The 20,523-nt window shown below is 39.6% G+C and overlaps 1 protein-coding gene across 1 annotated transcript in view; it reads right to left on the bottom strand.

The window, feature by feature from the left end:
- Positions 1-20,523, bottom strand: part of arhgap39 (Rho GTPase activating protein 39) — a 140,882-nt gene that overhangs the window by 27,101 nt on the left and 93,258 nt on the right. Inside the window, exons 6-7 of the mRNA XM_072390269.1 lie at positions 8,750-8,963; positions 6,124-6,197 (exon numbers count right to left, since the gene is read on the bottom strand). Of these exons, the coding sequence (XP_072246370.1) occupies positions 6,124-6,197; positions 8,750-8,963 (288 nt within the window). The remainder of the gene's footprint in view (positions 1-6,123; positions 6,198-8,749; positions 8,964-20,523) is intronic.

Raw genomic sequence — 20,523 nt, 5'->3', positions numbered from 1 at the left:
GGAGAGATCTAATATTCAGCAAACCACATTTAATAGTTTGATGTTTTTGTTCAGTTAAAGTTTTTGTTTTAATTTTTTTTTGCACAAGAGGATTTGCTCCTTTTGTGTTTTTTGATTGAGGGGGGGGCAGCATCAGGTGGGAAGCCGCAGAGAAGTGTGTAAGACTACAACTCTGCATCCTGGTCTCAACCCTGGGTTGTCATGTTTTTGGATAACTAATAAATTTGTCCATATTTCTAGAAATGAGAGCCGCTCCTTCCAAAGTGGGATGGATGCCGTCTCTCCTCATCAGACCAGGTTTTCTCCAGAAAGATTGCCAATTATCTATGTAGCCCACGTTGTTTGCTGGACACCATCTAGACAACCAGCGATTGAATGAGGACATGCGGCTAAACATGTCATCACTGGCCAGATTTGGCAGGGGTCCAGAGAAAACTACGGAGTCCGACATTGTTTTGGCAAAATTACACACCGATGCAACATTAATTTTAGTGACCTCCGATTGGCGTAACCGGGTGTCATTACCGCCGACGTGAATAACTATTTTACCGTATTTACGTTTATCCTTAGCCAGGAGTTTTATATATATATATATCAGGGGGGAAATTCCTAGCTTTACAAAATCTAAAGCGAAATGTAGGTTTATCATTTTCCTGCTCAAGGGTTTATCCCAGTGACAACATAATCAATTCTAAAGCAACTTTATAAAACTTCTGACAGATTTTACAACGTATGGGCCTTTAGGTGATTTCAGAGTACATTAAAAAAAAAAGTAATAAAAAAAAAATCTGCATTGAATTGCAGTCAGTACTCCTTTTGACCCCCAGACCCAATTGATTAACAACCCAACAGAACAGAAATGGAGAGAATTGAAAACCAAATTAGACTGTTGGAACAGGAATTGTATGATAATTACAGTCCGCAGAAAGCAAATAACTTACAAATTATGAGAGCCAAATATAACAAATTATCTATAGAAAAAGTTGCAAAAAATTTAATGTGGCTTAAACAGTCTTACTATAATCAAGGAGAAAAATGTGGTAAACTGCTGGCTTGGCAACTTAAGAAAAAGTAGTTAGACAGAGCAATCAACAGCATCAAGACACCTGCAGGCGATATGACTTCAGAACCAGTGGAGATCAATAACGTGTTTAGGGATTTCTATGAGAACTTGTATACATCAGAGCGTTTAGATGACTTACACAGTCAAAATTCTTTTCAAGATCAATTGAGATTTCAGACTTTGTCAGAAAAAGAGCAAAAGGAATTAGATTGCAGTCTAACAACGAAGGAATTAGCAGAAGCCATTCAAAGTATGCAGAGCGGAAAAGCACCAGGGCCGGACGGCTTTCCAATTGAATTTTACAAGAGATTTGGGGAGAAACTCTTGGTTCCATTACTGGACATGTTCAAGGAATCCTATATAAAGGGAATACTCCCTCCATCCTTGAGACTTGCGATAATAACTTTAATCCTGAAACCAAACAAACCACCAAACGAATGCTCCTCTTTCAGGCCTATTAGTTTGATGGGGTGTGACATTAAAATACTCTGCAAGGCCTTCGCCAGAAGACTGGAGTCATATCTTCCCCATCTTGTTGACAATGATCAAAATGGTTTTGTCAAAAATAGACATGGATTTCATAATATTCGGTGTGTTCTGAACATATTGTATGAAAAACACAATTCCTTTTTAACGTGCTCCCATGGTTTGGAATTGGTGCGAATTTTCTAAGATGGATAAAGCATTGTATAGCTTTGTACGTGGATGACATAATTATTTTTTTAACAAACTTAAAAGATAGTATCCCCCAATTAGTGAATTTGATAGAAACATTTGGAAACATATCATGGTATGAAATAAATAATAAATAAATAATAAATAAATAAATAAATAATCCAAATCTGCACTAATGTTTTTGAATGACAATGAAAGACTGCAGTCCATTATAAATACACCATTCACAGCCACTAAAGAAGGCTTTACATATTTGGGGGTTGAAATCGGTTCTGATGTGAAACAAACAGTTCCTTTAAATTATGACCCCCTGGTGGACAGGGTGAGGGAGATGCCCCAATCGATGGACCAGGATGCCTATATCTATGATTGGTCGCATAAACATAATAAAAATGTTGGTCTTACCAAAGTTTCTATATATGTATTTCAATAATTTCTGCTTCCTTTACCAGAAACCTTTTTTCATAACATTAATAATATATTGTAGCAATTAATCTGGAATGACAAAAAAGCCAGGCTACAACTAAAACTATTATATTTACCAAATGAAAGAGGGGGGCTTCAGCTCCCCAATCTAAAACTGTGTTACATTGCTGTCCAGCTAAATTACTTTTTAGTAACTTCTCCTCCTGCTTGGGTAACTATAGAGGAGACGTCATCACTAGGGCTTCCGCTCAAGCTTTATTTATATTCAGCAAGAGTCAGGAGACTGGTTAAAACAAACCAAAAATCCCTTTCTTCGAAATACCATTTTTGTCTGGTACTCTCCACACTGACAGGTCGGAGACACACCAGCATTATCACAGTTGTACCCGAGAGAGCAGATGGTGGATTTAGGATGTGGTTTAACAAAGATGCTGCAAAAATTTCGGATTTGTATGCAGAAGATAGCTTGATGTCATATAATGACCTGTGTGAGAAATATGATATTCCAAGAAGACACTTCTTTAGATACCTTTAAATACCTGGTTTACTGTTACAGCATTCAAAAGAGTCATCTTCCAAAAAGATGGAGGCATGTTTAACTGATTTAAAGGAGAATATCCAAGAAGCTGACTGGGAGGTGGCTTGCTTTAAGGCTTATACCAAATATAAGCTGCTACAATATAAGTGGTTAATGCACACTTATCTTACACCTTGTAGATTGAATCACATATACCATAATGTACCGGATATTTGTGTGAAATGCAGAGAAGAAAAGGGTACACTAATTCATTGTTTATGGGAATGATTTAAGATGAACCAATTCTAGAAAGGTGTATTACACTGTATTGGGCTCATAGTTGGAGCCAAAATATGTTTACTGGGAATATATCCAGAAAACTTTGTTGTCTCTCAGCAGCACTCACTGCTCATTGACTTTGGACTCTTACAAGCCAGGAGGATAATCTCACTATTGTGGAAAAGTATGGACACACTTTCTATTGGAATGTGGACCAAAGAACTGATGTCCTGTCTCGCTTTGGAAAGACTAACATATATTGTAAAAAAGAAAAAGAATTTTGCTCAATTGTGGAGACCTTACATAGATTTTCTGGAAACTCACAACCTTGAATTGTGATTAATACAAGTTCTGTAACTTGCACTGCTGTGATCTTGTTTAAATTTATTATTATTTTATTTCATTATTATTTATCTACATTATTGTTACCATTTTAATTAATTTCTTAATTATTATTATTATTATTATCATTTTATTTTATTTTTATTGCCAGATAGGGGTAATACTGTATTAAAATGTCCATGTTTAAATGTCAATGTTTAAATCAATGAGAAAATTATAAATATGTTGAAAAAAAAAAAGTCATGGAGTTCCTCAGGGTTCTGGGTTTGGACCAATTCTTTTTACTTTGTACATGCTTCCCTTAGGTAACATTATCAGACAGCATGGCATAAATTTCCATTGTTATGCTGATGATACTCAGCTGTACTTATCTATGAAACCAGATGAAACCAATAGGTTGGTCAGACTACAAGCCTGTCTTAAAGACATAAAGACCTGGATGACTCAGAACTGTCTGCTTTTAAATTCAGACAAAACTGAAGTTGTTCTCTTTGGACCTGAGCGCTTCAGGGAGAAATTGTCTAGTTATATAGTTACTCTAGATGGTATTTCCTTGGCTTCTAGTCCTACAGTGAGGAACCTTGGAGTTATTTTTGACCAGAATTTATCATTTGACGCACATATAAAACTGGTTTCTAGGACTGCCTTCTTTCACCTTCGTAATATTGCTAAAATCAGGAACATCCTGTCTCAGAGTGATGCAGAGAAACTAGTTCATGCATTTGTTACTTCAAGATTGGACTACTGTAATTCCTTATTATTGGGCTGTCCCACATATTCTCTGAAAAGCCTCCAGCTGATCCAAAATGCTGCAGCCAGAGTTCTGATGAGAACTAACAGGAGAGATCATGTTTCTCCAGTTTTAGCTTCTCTTCATTGGCTCCCTGTTAAATTCAGAATAGAATTTAAGATTCTTCTCCTCACATATAAAGTTCTTAATGACTGAGCTCCATCATATCTTAAAGATCTCATTGTAAGATATTTTCCTAACAGAGCACTTCACTCCCAAACTGCAGGTTTACTTGTTGTTCCCAGAGTTTCTAAAAGTAGAATGGGAGGCAGAGCCTTCAGTTATCAGGCCCCTCTCTTGTGGAAAAAGCTGCCAGTAAATGTCCGGGAAGCAGACACCCTTTCCACTTTTAAGATTAGGCTTAAAACTTTCCTTTCTGATAAAGCTTATAGTTAGGGATGGCTCAGGTAATCCTGAAACATCCCATAGTTAAGCTGCTATAGGCTTAGACTGCTGGGGAACCTCATCTGTCACACCTTTCCTCACTTTGCTCTCTTTTTCTCCCTGTTTAATTTCTCAAATGACTTTATGTACATGTGACATTATTGTGGTTATTAACTTGTGTTTCCCTGTTCCAACAGGTATCCTTTGAATGGTGTTATGGTGTTTTTCCCCCCTCTTTTCCCTCTTTTCTGTCTTCTCAAACCCCAGCTGGTCAAGGCGGATGGCCACCCTTCCTGGTTCTGGTTCTGCCAGAGGTTTCTTCCTGGTTCTGGTTCTGCCAGAGGTTTCTTCCTGGTTCTGGTTCTGCCAGAGGTTTCTTCCTGTTAAAAGGGAGTCGTTCCTTTCCACAGTCGCCTCAGGCTCAGGACGGGAGATTGGACTGAAGACAAGTTTCGGTGCAATCTGTTGGTTTCCTTAGCTAGGATATTGTTTTTGAATTGACTTGATTTGAATGAATTGGATTATTTTGAAAATAATTAATTGGATTTCATGGATTATGATTACAATGAATTGAATTCCAATTGGCTTGAATTGGACTATATTATTTAAGTGCCTTGAGATGACAATTGTTGCAATTTGGCGCTATATAAATAAACTGAATTGAATTTAATTAAAACAATTACGATAGTCCAGTGTAACTGTTGTCTCACCTTTTCATCTGCCCTTCTTAGTTTTTTTAATCATTCTTGGCCCATTGTCTTGTTATGAATTCTGTCGTTTGTCAGCCCCTCCCAGCTTGAACTAATTTTCTATCAGTCAGTGTTCGACCCTTCTCACACAGTCATCTCAAATGACAATATGCCATAAGATTTGGAAGACTGCATGTCTATCCATCTGTATTCCAACCAAAATTCAAAATCTTTCACTCTGTGGGGACTGGGATCAACACAGGTGGAAACCCACAAGCTAATATAAACAGGCCCTTCAGTGTCACCTCGGAAGTCTTTCACTTTTTAATCCAATCCAGTGAAAAATATGTGACACAGGGCAAGTGTTGGTCTACAAACTTAAAGTTTTCAAGAGGACTTTTTCAAAAAAGTCTATGACCTGAACTGTAGGCTTAGGTGAGGAGGGACTGTACCTATTCTAACAATTTTATCTCCAGCTACAACAACAATCTTTCCAAAGGTCTATTAGTAACACTGAAGGAAGCACAAGCATTCAGATATGCAAAAAAAAAAAACAACAAAAAAATAAATGAGCCATCCTTTCCACTCACACTATGAGCAATACTACATCATAACCCTCACTGTATTTAAAAAAATAAACACTAACTACTAACTACATTCTATAACTACATTCTCCTGCAAACACAAGAGTGTGACTGTATGCTTGAACTCAGTGTCACACCTCTTCAAACAAAATAATAAAAAATGGACCTAAAAGAACATCTCAAGTCTTGTAAAGAACCCCTACCAGGAAAAACTGTATCCTATTAACAAGTTCCAATAGTGTAATAAGATATATCAGTGTCATCCAGGTCCATAGTTGTAAAAAAACTTTTTTATAAATAAATCCTAGATTATATTCTTTGTTTAAATATTTCATGGAATGGAACAGCATGAAGACAGATACATAACTACTTACCTTTTTGGCTCCAGTCAAAGCAGCCTTTGTCAGTTTCCTGTAGCAGTATTTGGCATAACTGCTGATGGCAACCCCTTGAGCAACAAAAAATAAGACACCATAAGACATCCTATTTCGGCATTTCTTTTAACATACTATCCCACAAGCTAGATTCTAATGACAGAGCTTTGCGCACTGCTGATTACTTTATTAGATTATTTATTAGATTTATTAGATTTTCACACAATGATATCTGGAACTTGTGTTTTTTAGTTCTATCACAGCCAGCATCACTGTTGGATATGGTTGGGTGTGGTCACAACTATGCTGTGTTACACCTGCAAACAGAAACCAGGTCCTGGAGCTTCTGTATATCAGTGGGGTAAAGCAAGATATTCATGTCAACTTGACAGTTTGTAACAAGGAATTAATTTAGTCATTATCTGCCTGCATTAGATAGTGGAACAAAATTATTCATCAACTCTGAAAATATTTGATGTTTTGGAAGTGTATCCTTCCATCCATTTTATGCTGCTTATCCGGATCCAGATCACGGGGGCAACAGTCGAAGCAGATATCCCCATCCACCTCTTCCAGCTCTTTCGTGAAGACACCAAGTTGTTCCCAAGCCAATCAGCAGGGTCCTGGGACTGCCCCAAGACCTCATCCCAGTTGGACAAGTCTGAAACACCTCACAAGGAAGACATCTGTAGGGCATCCTGACCAGATGCCCGGACCACCTCAACTGGATCCTTTCGATTGCAGAGGAGCAGTGACTGAATTCCAAGCCTCTCCTGGATGACAGAGCTCCTCATCCCTATGGGTGAGCCCAGCAAACCTTCAGAGGAAACTCATTTAATGCTTTTCAATTGTACGGAATTTCATCATTTTCCCTATTTCTAATGTTTGTGTTGTTGTGTGTACCACATTAAGGGTTAATTCTGCCCTCTACCTCTGTAATCGAAGTTGGCCAATTCTCATTCAAGAGCAAGTGGCCAATCGGCACACATTTTGTTTGACAGTCCTCTGTGTGTTGGGGAAGTGATGTGTAAGGTCGCCATTTTTTCTCTCCACACATTGAGCTGACATAGTTACTCCCAACCAACCTTTTTTTTTATGCTGCATGAGAAGAGAGTGTGTTAAGAGTCTGAGAATTGGCTGTGCAAAGACAAAATAATGAGCTATTTCAGTTTGCACAGTAGTGAGTATAAAAGATGTGTTTAATATGTAAATTAATAAGAAATGGACAGTGGAAAGCCATTAGCTGCTATGCTAACATACTGCATATTTCAATTGACGTTATGCTACTGTGATGTGGCACGGGAAAAAAACGGAAAAACACGCCAGTTGCTGATAGAGAAGTAGAAAAGGGAAAAATGTAATTCATCACTGTTGTCGTGATAGTACAGTAACAATAATTGTTATGTTTATTTTAGCAATTTTGTGTGAAATTTCAGTATTACATTGCAAATGTAAGAGTGTATGTTGTGTTTTGAGAGACAACTGCTATTAATTGTACAAGTTAAATCCTTAATCCAAGGTTGTTTGAAGTAGTATTCAGAATAACGTTGCATGATATAAATGGAAATTGTTACTGAAAAACTGGTACTGAATTTGTGATAAAGATGAGATTGTTGTACAAGAATTCAATATCTCAGAGTTTTTCAGATTATTGATCATTGTAGATGGATATAGGCTATAGGAGTGAATGTGTTAATGAAATTTTGTGGATGTGACTGTCTAACAGGTCAGGCTTTTTTTTGGTACGGGCGGTCCGATGTTGAGGTTGAAGGCAGAGAGGCAGAATTTACCACATATCTTATAGTCCATGTTCAAAATTAGGTTTCTGTGAAGAATGTCTGCTATGATGAAGTTCAAGTTGACTGGATGGCAAGCCAGACCGATCCATTGAAAAAGACAGACTTCTTCCCTTCTCCTCAGTCTGTGGTGTGGTAGGACAATACTGATACTCAAAACAACTCATGGGCCACAACTTAAAAAAAAAAGAACTGAGCTTGAGCTTGGATGTTGACTGTGGATACAAAATGTTTTTTTCTTTTGTGCGCACTTTATTATTTTCTATTGCATTTTTTATTGTTGCATATTGATAATTCTGTTAAATGGTAATGACCTGTTCTGTACTGTTAAGATTCTACAATACATGTCATTCCCAGATTCATTCTGGTGTGTGTGTCTCTTAAAGTTGCTATTCACTTCCAGGGCTCCCTAGGTGTTCTTCTCCACAACTCTGAATTGGATTAAGGTTGGTATAGAAAATAGATGTATGGATGTGTCATTTCAACAGTCAGAACTGTGTAATTGTTTGTTAGTTTGTTTGTCTGTTTACTTTAGCTCATTTAATTTCTGAGATATGTGACATATGGAAAAATGAACACACCTTTTTCACCATCACTGCTGTTTGTCAGATGAGAAGTTGCAGGATCACTCAAAACAGTCTATTTATAATTGCAGTTTTCATTCTGTCATAATAATTCACATCAAGGTAACAAACCTTGAAAAAAAAACAATGATTCTGTGCTACTGTCTATCTTTCATAAAGGACTGAATGTAAAGGTAGTATGAAGGGATAAAGAAATTTCATGACAATATTTGTAGGTTTTTTTTTATTGTTTAAATTACCAATTACCTTTGGTGTCATTGAGGGGGTCCATGTGTCTGTAGATGTAGCCCTCCAGGTAGGTGTGGAAGCGAGGTGTTGGAGGGAAAAAGGCCAGACAGATGGCCATCAGTTCCCAGCCACGTTCCAGGCTATCATACCGGAAGTTCTCTGTGGTTTGACGGCACAGCTGAATGTAGAGCTCATCACGCAGACCCTGGTTACTCCAGCCACGCACCACAACCTGAAAGAGACAGGTAGAGAGTCATGTAACTGTAACAGTATGGGTTTCATTCAGACTATGAAACCCCCAAATCAGGAAAATGCAAAAATAAATGAATATCAAGAGTGAAAAATTAATTAAATTAAAATGAATGTTGTTCTTTTTATATCTATGGTATGAAGCCAAGATGTTTAATGTATTTCTCATCCAGTTAATTTTATTTGTCAGTATTTATTCCCATTTCTACATTTCAGGCTGCAAAAAATTAAATGAATCTTGAGGAATTTAAGTGTGTAAAGGACAATGGAGGAAGCCTAAGCTGGACACCCGTGATCTCTGATCCCTCAGACGGCGATGCATCAAGAACCGACATTCATCAATAGCTGATAGAACCACATGGACAAGGGATTACTCAATTCAATTCAAGTCAAAAAACTTTATTTGTCTCCGGGGTGGGGGGGGGGGGGGGTAAAGATAAATATAGAGCAAATGAATGAAAGAGCAGACACTATAATGGAGAAGGTGTGGAGAGTCTTGATAAAGGAGTAATAAAAGGTCCTGAGGATGTCCTCGCTGACCCCAAACCTGTTGAGCTTCCTCAGGATATACTGCGACTGCTGGCATCTCCGTAGGATGTCCTCTGTGTTGGAGGCCAACTTTAGAGTGCAGTCAAAGATTGTGGAGAAGGTCACCACCATGTCCTTGGTCTTCTCCAACTGAGCTCCAGGGAGGTATCATCATACCACTGCAGAAACAAAGTCTGGGAGGGTGGACCAGCAGTCATGGGCATACAGGATGAACAGCAGAGGTGAAGGAGAGGTCAGAAAAGGCGTTGTTGGCCACCACTCTCTGTGTCCTGTTGGTCAGGAAGTCGATGATCCACAGAGTGAGCTGGTCGTCCAAGTGGAAGCGGGAGGAAAAACTCTCCTGGATATCTCTGTGAGTGGTGGAAGCAGTGTTCACAGCAGCCATGTTCTTGATCCCCTGCCAAGCTGAGCGGAGGCTTGCCTGGGTGAATTTCTTCTCCACCTTATTCTTATACCTCAGCCTGGCATTTTTCATGGCACGCTTCACCTCTCTGTTGATCTCCTTCTTCTCAGACTTGGTTTCAGTGAAGAATATTCTTATGTTTTTGTTGAGGATGTCTTTCTGTTCTTTGGTGATCCAGGGCTTATTGTTGGGGAAGATGGTGACCTTCTTTGTGGAGATGATGTTGTCCACACAGGAGGCGATGTAAGAGGATACTGTGTCCACCTGTTCATTGACGTTGCTGGAGGTGGAAAGTAGGTTGTCCCAGTCAGTGGATTCGAAGTATCCCTGCAGCGCTGCAATTCTGTCATTGGTCCACTGTTGAATGTTTTTGATAATTCTCTCTGTTCTTTCTTATGACCGGGGGTAGCCAGGTGCCAGCAGGATAGTGTGATGATCAGCAGAGCTGAGAGGGGGAGGGCAATGGGTCTGCATGCATCAGGAACTTATCCATAGCACTAAAGGCTGCTTTCGGGTTTGCTCTGGAGTGGATGTGTACTAGGATGAAAAAGAGTTGGAGGAACTCTCTGGGGAGATAGAAAGGGTGGAGGGAGACTGCCAAAAGTTCAATGTCTTTTTTACACAGCTCCTTCCTGGCTGGCCGTTGAGCACCAGCGTCGGTTTACATAAAGGCAGACGCTGCCGCCATTTTGTTTTGTCGGTTCACTCAGGTCTAGTCTCAGGGGTGTACCAAAGCCTTCTATGCACAACATGTTGTCGTTCTTATTTAGCCACGCTTACGTGAATGCAAGAATTGAGGCAGTCCTGTATTCGTGCATGTGGGTCATGTTGACTTGCAGCTCGTCTGTTTTATTGCGCAAGGAGTGCACATTGGCGAGGATGACTGAGGGGAACCATAGTCAAATGCATTCCAGGGGCCAGAGCGGGTGACATAGAATCCTATTTAAAACTGCTGGCTAAGGATAAGCGTAAATACGGTAAAATAGTTATTCACGTCGGCGGTAATGACACCCGGTTACGCCAATCGGAGGTCACTAAAATTAATGTTGCATCGTGTGTAATTTTGCCAAAACAATGTCGGACACCGTAGTTTTCTCTGGACCCCTGCCAAATCTGACCAGTGATGACATGTTTAGCCGCATGTCCTCTTCAATCACTGGTTGTCTAGATGGTGTCCAGCAAACAATGTGGGCTACATAGATAATTGGCAATCTTTCTGGAAAAAACCTGGTCTGATGAGGAGAAACGGCACAAATTTATTAGTTATCCAAAAACATGACAACCCAGGGTTGAGACCAGGATGCAGAGTTGTAGTCTTACACACTTCTCTGCAGCTTCCCACCTGATGCTGCCCCCCCCTCAATCAAAAAACACAAAAGGAGCAAATCCTCTTGTGCAAAAAAAATTTAAAACTTTAACTGAACAAAAACATCAAACTATTAAATGTGGTTTGCTGAATATTAGATCTCTCCCTTTGAAGTCTCTGTTAGTGAATAATTTGATCTGTGATCATCATATTGATATATTTTGTCTTACAGAAACCTGGCTGCAGCAGGAGGATCATGTTAGCATTAATGAATCAACTCCCTCTGACTATTTAAATGTTCATGTTCCTCCAACCACAGGCAGAGGAGGAGGAGTGGCAGCTATCTTCAGATCAGGGTTACTAATCAGTCCTAGACCCAAGATTAGTTTTAGCTCTCTTGAATATCTGATTCTCAGTTTTTCCCAAAGTGGAAATCACAAAAACCTCTTGTGTTTGTTGTTGTGTATCGTCCACCTGGCCCTTATTCTGAGTTTCTGTCTGAATTCTCAGAGTTTTTATCCCAGTTAGTGCTGAGTACAGATAAAGTCATTGTAGTGGGTGACTTTAATATTCATGTAGATGTTGAAAATGACTGCCTAAATATTAACTTTAATTCTATATTAGACTCTATTGGATTTTCTCAAAGTGTTCACAGACCTACTCACTGCCTTAATCATAAACTTGACCTTGTGCTGACTTATGGCATTGAGAGTGAACAGTTAACAGTGTTCCCTCATAACTCTGTCTTGTCTGACCATTTTTTAATAACTTTTGAATTTACATTACTTGACTACACGGTTTCTGAGAAGAATTCTACATATAGTAGGTGTCTGTCAGAGAATGCTGTAACCAGATTTAAAGAGTTGATTTCATCATCCTTTTCTTCACTGCCATGTGCAGATATGACAGAGGACGGCTGCCTAGATTTTACTCCAGTAGAACTTGAAAGCACTTCGTAAAGCTAGAACTGCTTATTATTCATTATTGATAGAAGAGAATAAGAATAATCCCAGGTTTCTTTTCAGCCCTGTTGCCAGGCTGAAAAAGAGTCCGAGCTCTGTTGAGCCATGTATTCCTTTAACTCTCAGCAGTGATGATTGCATGAGATTCTTTATCAATTAAATTGTTTCTATCAGAGAGAAGATTAATGGAATCCTTCCCACTATTATCACTGATGTATCATCAAGTAGAGCAGCTTTAGAAGTATCTTTCGAACCTGAATTGTATTTAGACAGCTTCTGCCCAGTTGATCTCTCTGAGCTAACAACAGCAATAGTCTCTTCTAAACCATCAACTTGTATTTTAGACCCAATCCCAACCAGACTGTTCAAGGAGGTTTTCCCCTTAATTGACACTTCAATTAAACCTTTACTTAAAAAACCTACTCTTGATTCAGAAGTGTTGGCTAATTATCGACCTATATCCAATCTCCCTTTTTTTGTCTAAAGTTCTTGAAAAAATAGTTGCAGTTCAACTTTGTGATCATTTATATAGAAATAATCTGTTTGAAGAGTTTCAGTCAGGATTCAGAGTGCATCATAGCACAGAAACGGCACTGGTGAAAGTTACCAATGATCTCCTCTTAGCCTCTGATAGAGAACTTGTTTCTGTGCTTGTCCTGTTGGATCTCAGTGCTGCATTTGATACGATCGATCACAGCATTCTGTTACAGAGACTTCAACATGTTATTGGGATTAAAGGAACTGCATTAGGCTGGTTTAAGTAATATTTATCTGATAGATTCCAGTTTGTTCTTGTAAATGAAGAATCTTCTTCACACATTGGAGTAAATCATAGAGTTCCTCAGGGTTCTGTGCTTGGATCGATTCTTTTTACTTTGTACATGCTTCCATTAGGTAACATTATTAAAGACATAAAGACCTGGATGACTCAGAACTGTCTGCTTCTAAATTCAGACAAAACTGAAGTTGTTCTCTTTGGACCTGAGCGCTTCAGGGAGAAATTGTCTCGTTATATAGTTACTGTAGATGGTTTTTCCTTGGCTTCTAGTTCTACAGTGAGGAACCTTGGAGTTATTTTTGACCAGAATTTATCATTTGATAATACAGATATATAATACAGATTTCTTGGACAGCTTTCTTTCACCTTCGTAATGTTGCTAAAATCAGGAACATCCTGTGTCAGGGTGATGCAGAGAAACTAGTTCATGCATTTGTTACTTCAAGATTGGACTACTGTAATTCCTTATTATTGGGCTGTCCCACATATTCTCTGAAAAGCCTCCAGCTGATCCAAAATGCTGCAGCCAGAGTTCTGATGAGAACTAACAGGAGAGATCATGTTTCTCCAGTTTTAGCTTCTCTTCATTGGCTCCCTGTTAAATTCAGAATAGAATTTAAGATTCTTCTTCTCACATATAAAGCTCTTAATGACCGAGCTCCATCATATCTTAAAGATCTCATTGTAAGATATTTTCCAAACAGAGCACTTCGCTCCCAAACTGCAGGTTTACTTGTTGTTCCCAGAGTTTCTAAAAGTAGAATGGGAGGCAGAGCCTTCAGTTATCAGGCCCCTCTCTTGTGGAATAAGCTGCCAGTAAATGTCCAGGAAGCAGACACCCTTTCCACTTTTAAGATTAGGCTTAAAACTTTCCTTTTTGATAAAGCTTATAGTTAGGGATGGCTCAGGTAATCCTGAAACATCCTCACTTTGCTCTCTTTTTCCCCCTGTTTAATTTCTCAGATGATTTTATGTACATGTGACATTATTGTGGTTATTAACTTGTGTTTCCCTGTTCCAACAGGTATCCTTTGAATGGTGTTGTGGTGTTTTTCCCCCCTCTTTTCCCTCTTTTCTGTCTTCTCAAACCCCAGCTGGTCAAGGCGGATGGCCACCCTTCCTGGTTCTGGTTCTGCCAGAGGTTTCTTCCTGTTAAAGGGAGTCGTTCCTTTCCACAGTCGCCTCAGGCACGCTCAGGACGGGAGATTGGACTGAAGACAAGTTTCGGTGCAATCTGTTGGTTTCCTTAGCTAGGATATTGTTTTTGAATTGACTTGATTTGAATGAATTGGATTATTTTGAAAATAATTAATTGGATTTCATTGGATTATGATTACAATGAATTGAATTCCAATTGGCTTGAATTTGACTATATTATTTAAGTGCCTTGAGATGACGTTTGTTGTAATTTGGCGCTATATAAATAAAACTGAATTGAATTGAATGGATCCTTTATCACTATAATACCATTCCAAACTCACCCAGTGACCAAACAATGGTGGTTATTAGGGATCAAGTTTGTTTATTGACGTATTTAAGTTTTGTTTAAATTAATGGGTTGTTCTCAGCCTTTTGCAGAGCTTAAAGATATGACCGATTCATTTGAATCAGGTGTGCTTGAGCAGGGAAACATGCAGGGCGATGTGCCTTGAGGTCCAGGATTGAGAATCACTGCCATCGGCGTTGCCACTATTCTGGCGAAAAGAGGCGAATCATTGACCTATCATTTCCCCATGGCTCACACATTCCAAGCTTTAACAGCATAATTCCATTCCCAGACCTCTCCACGCAATTTGCATTTCGATCACCTTCATTCGTTTTCACAGGCCACAGTGAGTCTCTTCAAAGCAGACATCACCAGTGCTTTTAAATTTTTGCCAATTCATCTTTTGACTGCAGAGGTAGCCCCAAGAACGAGACTCTGTTTCGTTTCAAACATATCTGCTTCTTGAGAAAAAACATTGCATTACATTGCTTTTTTTTAACTACTTGCTTGCAGACAGAAGTACAATGCAACAGATGCTAGCTCTTCTGGGCAATACCAACCCTGCCAAAAGTAAATTCTTAATTTCAATTCTCTTAATAAAACCAGCCGCCTTTTGCTGTCTCCATGGCAGAGTCACTCTTGATTATGCATGCGTATCCATTCATACATTTTCTATTCCCGCTTAATCCAACTCAGGGTCACCAGGGGGCTGAAGCCTATCCCAGCTACCCCACCTATCATTAGGTGGCATCATTAGCTATCATTAGAGGCAGGGTACACCCTGGACAGGCTGCCAGTCCATTACGGGGCCACACAGAGACAAACAACCATGCACGCTTATACCCACTCCTAAGGTCAATTTAGAGACCTTACATGTATGTTTTTGGGCAGTGGGAGGAAGCCAGAATACCTAGAGAGAACACACGCATACACAGGGAGAAAATCCAAACTCCACACAGAAAGGCCCCAGATTGCCATTCGAACCAGGACCCGTGAGGCGATGGCGTTAACCACCAAACCAACGTGCAGCCCCATATATGCGTATGAAAAATGGAAATGCGTCTTTGGCAACACTTCTTGTCTTCCTGGAGGGGAAATCGTTTGTTCTACAATAATTTCATCATCCAGCCTGATGACATTCAGCTTTATAAAGCTCCAGCTCCTTCTTATAGCTCTGGTGGTTACTATGGTGGCAGGTGGGTCACATCCAAGTAGCCTCCTGAATTTAATCATATCAATACAAAGTCCACATCACCTTTCTTTACGCTTCACGAGCTGCGCCCCATTACCACAGCTGTCTTTTGGCAGCATGACCAAGAAGTCTGTTCTCATTTACAACCCCAACGGTAGAAATTATCAACAATGGCCTATTTCATTCAGCAGAAACCATCCAATTCATTCACAGACTTCCACTAATCTCAGTCAAACACCAGTTGTTTCTCAGCATCGCCGATTCACTGTCTTGCTTCTCTTCCCAGACGTTTAGAGTCTTGGCACCAGAATCGCATATTCAGATTTAACAATTTTAATTTGTAATACGCATTGTTATACAAGTACAACACGCATATAAAGTATCCTGATCCACACTTTACAATGACTGTGCTGAATCTTTTTTTAAAAAAGCAACGTGGCAAGCTAGAATGCATGCAGATGTAAGGTTCCAGATGAATAATATATAAACAAACAACGGGTGATTCCAGTAAATAAAAATGACATGGGTATTAAATACAACTGCAACACTTTAAGAAAAGCATATCCATCCAACTCCAGTTCAAACGTTTTCATCTACCATCTTTGACTATCTGCACAGCTACCTAACCTCTAAAATACTACAAAAGATGCAAACCTTGCTTCCGGTGACGATGTGGGAGGTGGTGTGCTGAGGAGGCTCCAACTATATTTGTTGAACTACATAAAATAAATGCTTATCTTAAAGTTGTCTGATAGAGTGGTCTGAGAGGAACAACTCATGTCGAAGCCAAAAAAATCTATTTGTGAGAGATATCACAGGTCTGAAAATTGATAAACAGGATTTTGATGTCGCCTCAAGCTGGCGGAGTAGCTAAAGCTCACATCGTAGCTGCAGCTAGCATCATGACCACACCAAACACGACAGAGGGAAGTAATTTCGGAATACTAACCGAAATTCGTAACATGAATCAAGGTCTAAAACAACAGATACAGAATGTGGGCGACGACATGACAATGATTTGAAGGATATTTGAAGGACTTTGAAAGATATGGTGCAATGTTTGTATGTTGGCACTTCGGAGGATCCAGACAGCATGATCATCAAGAGGGCGCACGGACACCTTCATCTAACTTCCCGCCTGACCGACACAACATTGACCCGGCCTCGAAACATACTAGCGCGATTTCTCCGGTACACCAACAGGGAAAAGGTACAACTCAGAGCAAAGGAGCTGGGGCAATTTCAGTGAAAGGTCAGCAAGGTGGACTTTTCAGACGAGGTCAGACGTATGTGCTTGAAGCGGAGGCTGCAATACTCAGCGGTGTTTGGGTCACGGCCAGAAGGAAAGGGCATCGATTTGAAGATGTATCAGCAGCGAGGAGTTTTGTGGAAGGACATAATCTGGCAGAGGAAGCCAAATAGCTATGTGCCTACAAGGGTGATAAGGTAGCGAGTGTGTCATGTTGCACACTGTATTCTGTCCTCAGGTAGTGCGACACGCAGAATACATGCAACTGTTGAAATACTTATCTTGGTGACACGCTGAGTAGTTCCGTCTTATTTGAACAACAGAGTTTCTATGTATGCTTAAGTTGGTGTAGTATTTAATTTTACCACTTTGTCGAAGTCTACTCATGTTGTGGATTCTCTAGGTCACTATCTGACCAAAATTTTAGTTTGTGGAAACATGAAGGTGTGTTTTATTTTATATTTCCTTTTGGTCCATATACACCTTGATATTTATGATACCACAACTGGAAAACTTAAAGGGCTATTTTCTGTTTGTTATAAGATTTCTCTTAGGCCATAAGTTTGTGAGCAAGACGTATATATGAGGGTTGGAGCAACAGCACTCTGAAGAACTCAAGACATGTGGTCGTCCAGGTTTTGTTTTGTGGGGGGCAAAGGGGGGAACCTGTTCTGAGTGGTTTTATTTTTGTAGTTTTTGTAGAGGGGGGGGCATCAGTCTGGTTTTCTTTGTTATCATATGCACTGCTCAGGAGTATCAGTGACTTTAGTTAATATGTCCAGGATTCATACCTTAGATAACTATATGAAAAAAGACAGCAATGACATCTGATATGATCAAAGTTTCTTCTTGGAATGTAAATGTTCTGGGGTCATATGTGACGAGGCGTAAGGTCCTAAATGATCTGAAACAAAAAGGCTCTAATGTGGTCATGCTCCAGGAGACACACCTTCTGGAAAAAGATTGATCCATGCTTATCACAATAATTTCAAAACAAGGGGTGTATCCATATATTCTTAAAGGGGAACTATTTTTAAACCTAGACCTTATTTCTAGCATGAAATACGTTTATCTACTCACCGAGAACAGTTTGGTGAAAGTTGGTGTCCTTCAGAAGATATTTAGATTACTCGAGATCCGCGTATATCCATATAACGGGAGAGGGCATTGACAATACAGCCTCTAAATAAGGCATTATCTGTCTTTATTTCACCAATACTTTAAGACGAATTAATGAATGAACGCGTACTATTGCACTGTTAGCTCATAGCTGCTGTGTTGTTGTTATTGGCGGCTATCGGGGGCTTATAGAGGGCTTTCTACACACTCGTCTACTGGGATGACGTCATCGGTGCACGCTGCTGCAGCATAGCTTATTTACTTAGCTTTAAGAATACCGGAGTTCCCCTTTAAAGAAGATAAATGTTACAGTAGAAAAAGAATAACAAGACAAAGAAGGACGTATACTTATACTTTTAGCTAACCTGGCAGCACAAAACATAATTATGGAACATTGAAGTTCCAGATTTCTTTTTACAATTTAAGAAGATTACATTGGATTTGGTGATTTTTCATTCACTCTGGGTGGGGATTATAGTCAAGTACTTGATGTATGGTAAATGGACTTGGACTTGTATAGCGCTTTTCTAGTCTAGCTGACCACTCAAAGCGCTTCACTACATGCCGCATTCACTCCACTCACACACATTCATACAGCACGTCTTAAGATACTTAACTACGTGCTTTTTCTAATCACTCATACACACATTCATACCCCAGTGATACACTGGGAGGCAACGTGGGGTTCAGTGTCTTGCCCAAGAACGCTTCGACATGTAGCCCAGGGAAGCCAGAGTCGAACCACCGACCTTCCGATTGGTGGGGGACTGTTCCTCCTGAGCTACAGCCGCCCTAGATAGATGTTGCCGTAGTATCATAAGGCTGAATACTGTTTGAATACTTTTAAATCCAGATGCCTGGGACTTTTTTCACATAGACACTCAGTTTATTCGAGTATTGATCTTATCCTGATCTCACATGCTCTGGTTGAAAACACTGCCACTTGCAGTATTGGTACAATGGCCATGACTGATCACGCTCCCGTTGACCTGGTTGTTACCTTAGTTGAAGCACAAGAAAGATATGAAGGATGGCGAATGAACATGAGTGCGTTACAGAATGAGGATCTATGCGTTAACTTAAAGAACATATCAATTTTTTTTTTTAAATCAATAAAATAATCAATTCACTGCCTACGGCCAAAACCCCAATTATTGATGGGATACAAAGTGAATTTTACAAACGGTTTGCAGAAGATCTTGGTCCTAAGATCCTAAAAACATTTAACTTGGCCATTGATATGGGGCAACTCCCACTTTCAATGACAATAATCACTCTTATACTGAAAAGGGGTAAAGACCCCATGGAATGTGGAAACTACAGGCCAATTAGTTTACTATGCTGTCATGGAAAGCTCTTCACAAAAATTTTTGCAAGCAGGGTGAACACTGTAATAACTTCAATAATACACCCAGATCAGGTTTGTGAGGAGCAGGATCTCTTCAGATAGTCTCACACGTCTGCTTCATTTAATCTGGAAAGTCAAGGACTGAGATACTCCAACAGCTGCTTTGTCTCTGGATGCTGACAAAGTTGACTGTGTTAGCTGGAGTTCCCTCATCTTTGTTTTAGAACAATTTGGTTTCGGTCTGGGTCTTCAAAATATCATTATGCTTATATATATATATCTCCAGGCTAAATCTATGGTGATGACTAATGGTCTGAGATGGCTGGATGTGGGACAAAGCAGGGAGACCCGCTTTCACCACTCTTGTTTATTATTGCACTGGAACCCATTGCAGAGGCCATAAGAAAAAAACAAATCAGTCACAGGAATCACAATGGGTGGACAGGAAAACAAATTATTGATTTTCATAGATGACCTTTTGGCTTTGGATATTGTTAACTCATTTTCTTCCACATCAGGATACATGATCATGTATGTATCCTACATGATCAATTGGACCAAATCTTAAGTGATGCCACTCTCTAAAAGTTGTTATAAAAGTCACTTTCAAAACTGGTACTTTAAGTGGGTAAGTAAAAATTGAAAATACCTGGGGATACTTTTGCTGTAGCTCAGGAGGAAGAGCAGTCGCCCACCAATCGGAAGGTCGGTGGTTTGACTCTGGCTTCCCCAGGATACATGTCGAAGCGTCCTTGGGCAAGACACTGAACCCCACGTTGCCCCCCCAGTGTATCATTGGGGGTATGAATGTGTGTATGAATGATTAGAAAAGCACGTAGTTATATCCTAAGACGTGCTGTATGAATGTGTGTGAGTGGGGTGAATGCGGCATGTAGTGAAGCGCTTTGAGTGGTCAGCTAGACTAGAAAAGCGCTATACAAGTACAAGTCCATTTACCATTTACCATTTACCATTTTGAACCCAGGTATGGAGAACATAATATCCGATAACTTCAACCCAGCCTTGGCTAATATACAACTCATACTCAAGGGTTGGGATAAATTACAGTTATCATTATGGGGGAGGATCCAAGCTATAAAAATGGTTATAGTTCCAAGGCTGAACTACCTTTTAAGTATACTACCTTTATA

This window comes from Leuresthes tenuis, unplaced genomic scaffold (genome assembly GCF_036924035.1).
Source record: "Leuresthes tenuis unplaced genomic scaffold, fLeuTen1.0.hap1 SCAF_7, whole genome shotgun sequence".
NCBI lineage: Eukaryota > Metazoa > Chordata > Actinopteri > Atheriniformes > Atherinopsidae > Leuresthes > Leuresthes tenuis.
The sequence above is the reverse complement of the archived record's forward strand: the minus strand, read 5'-3'. Positions and strand labels throughout refer to the sequence as shown.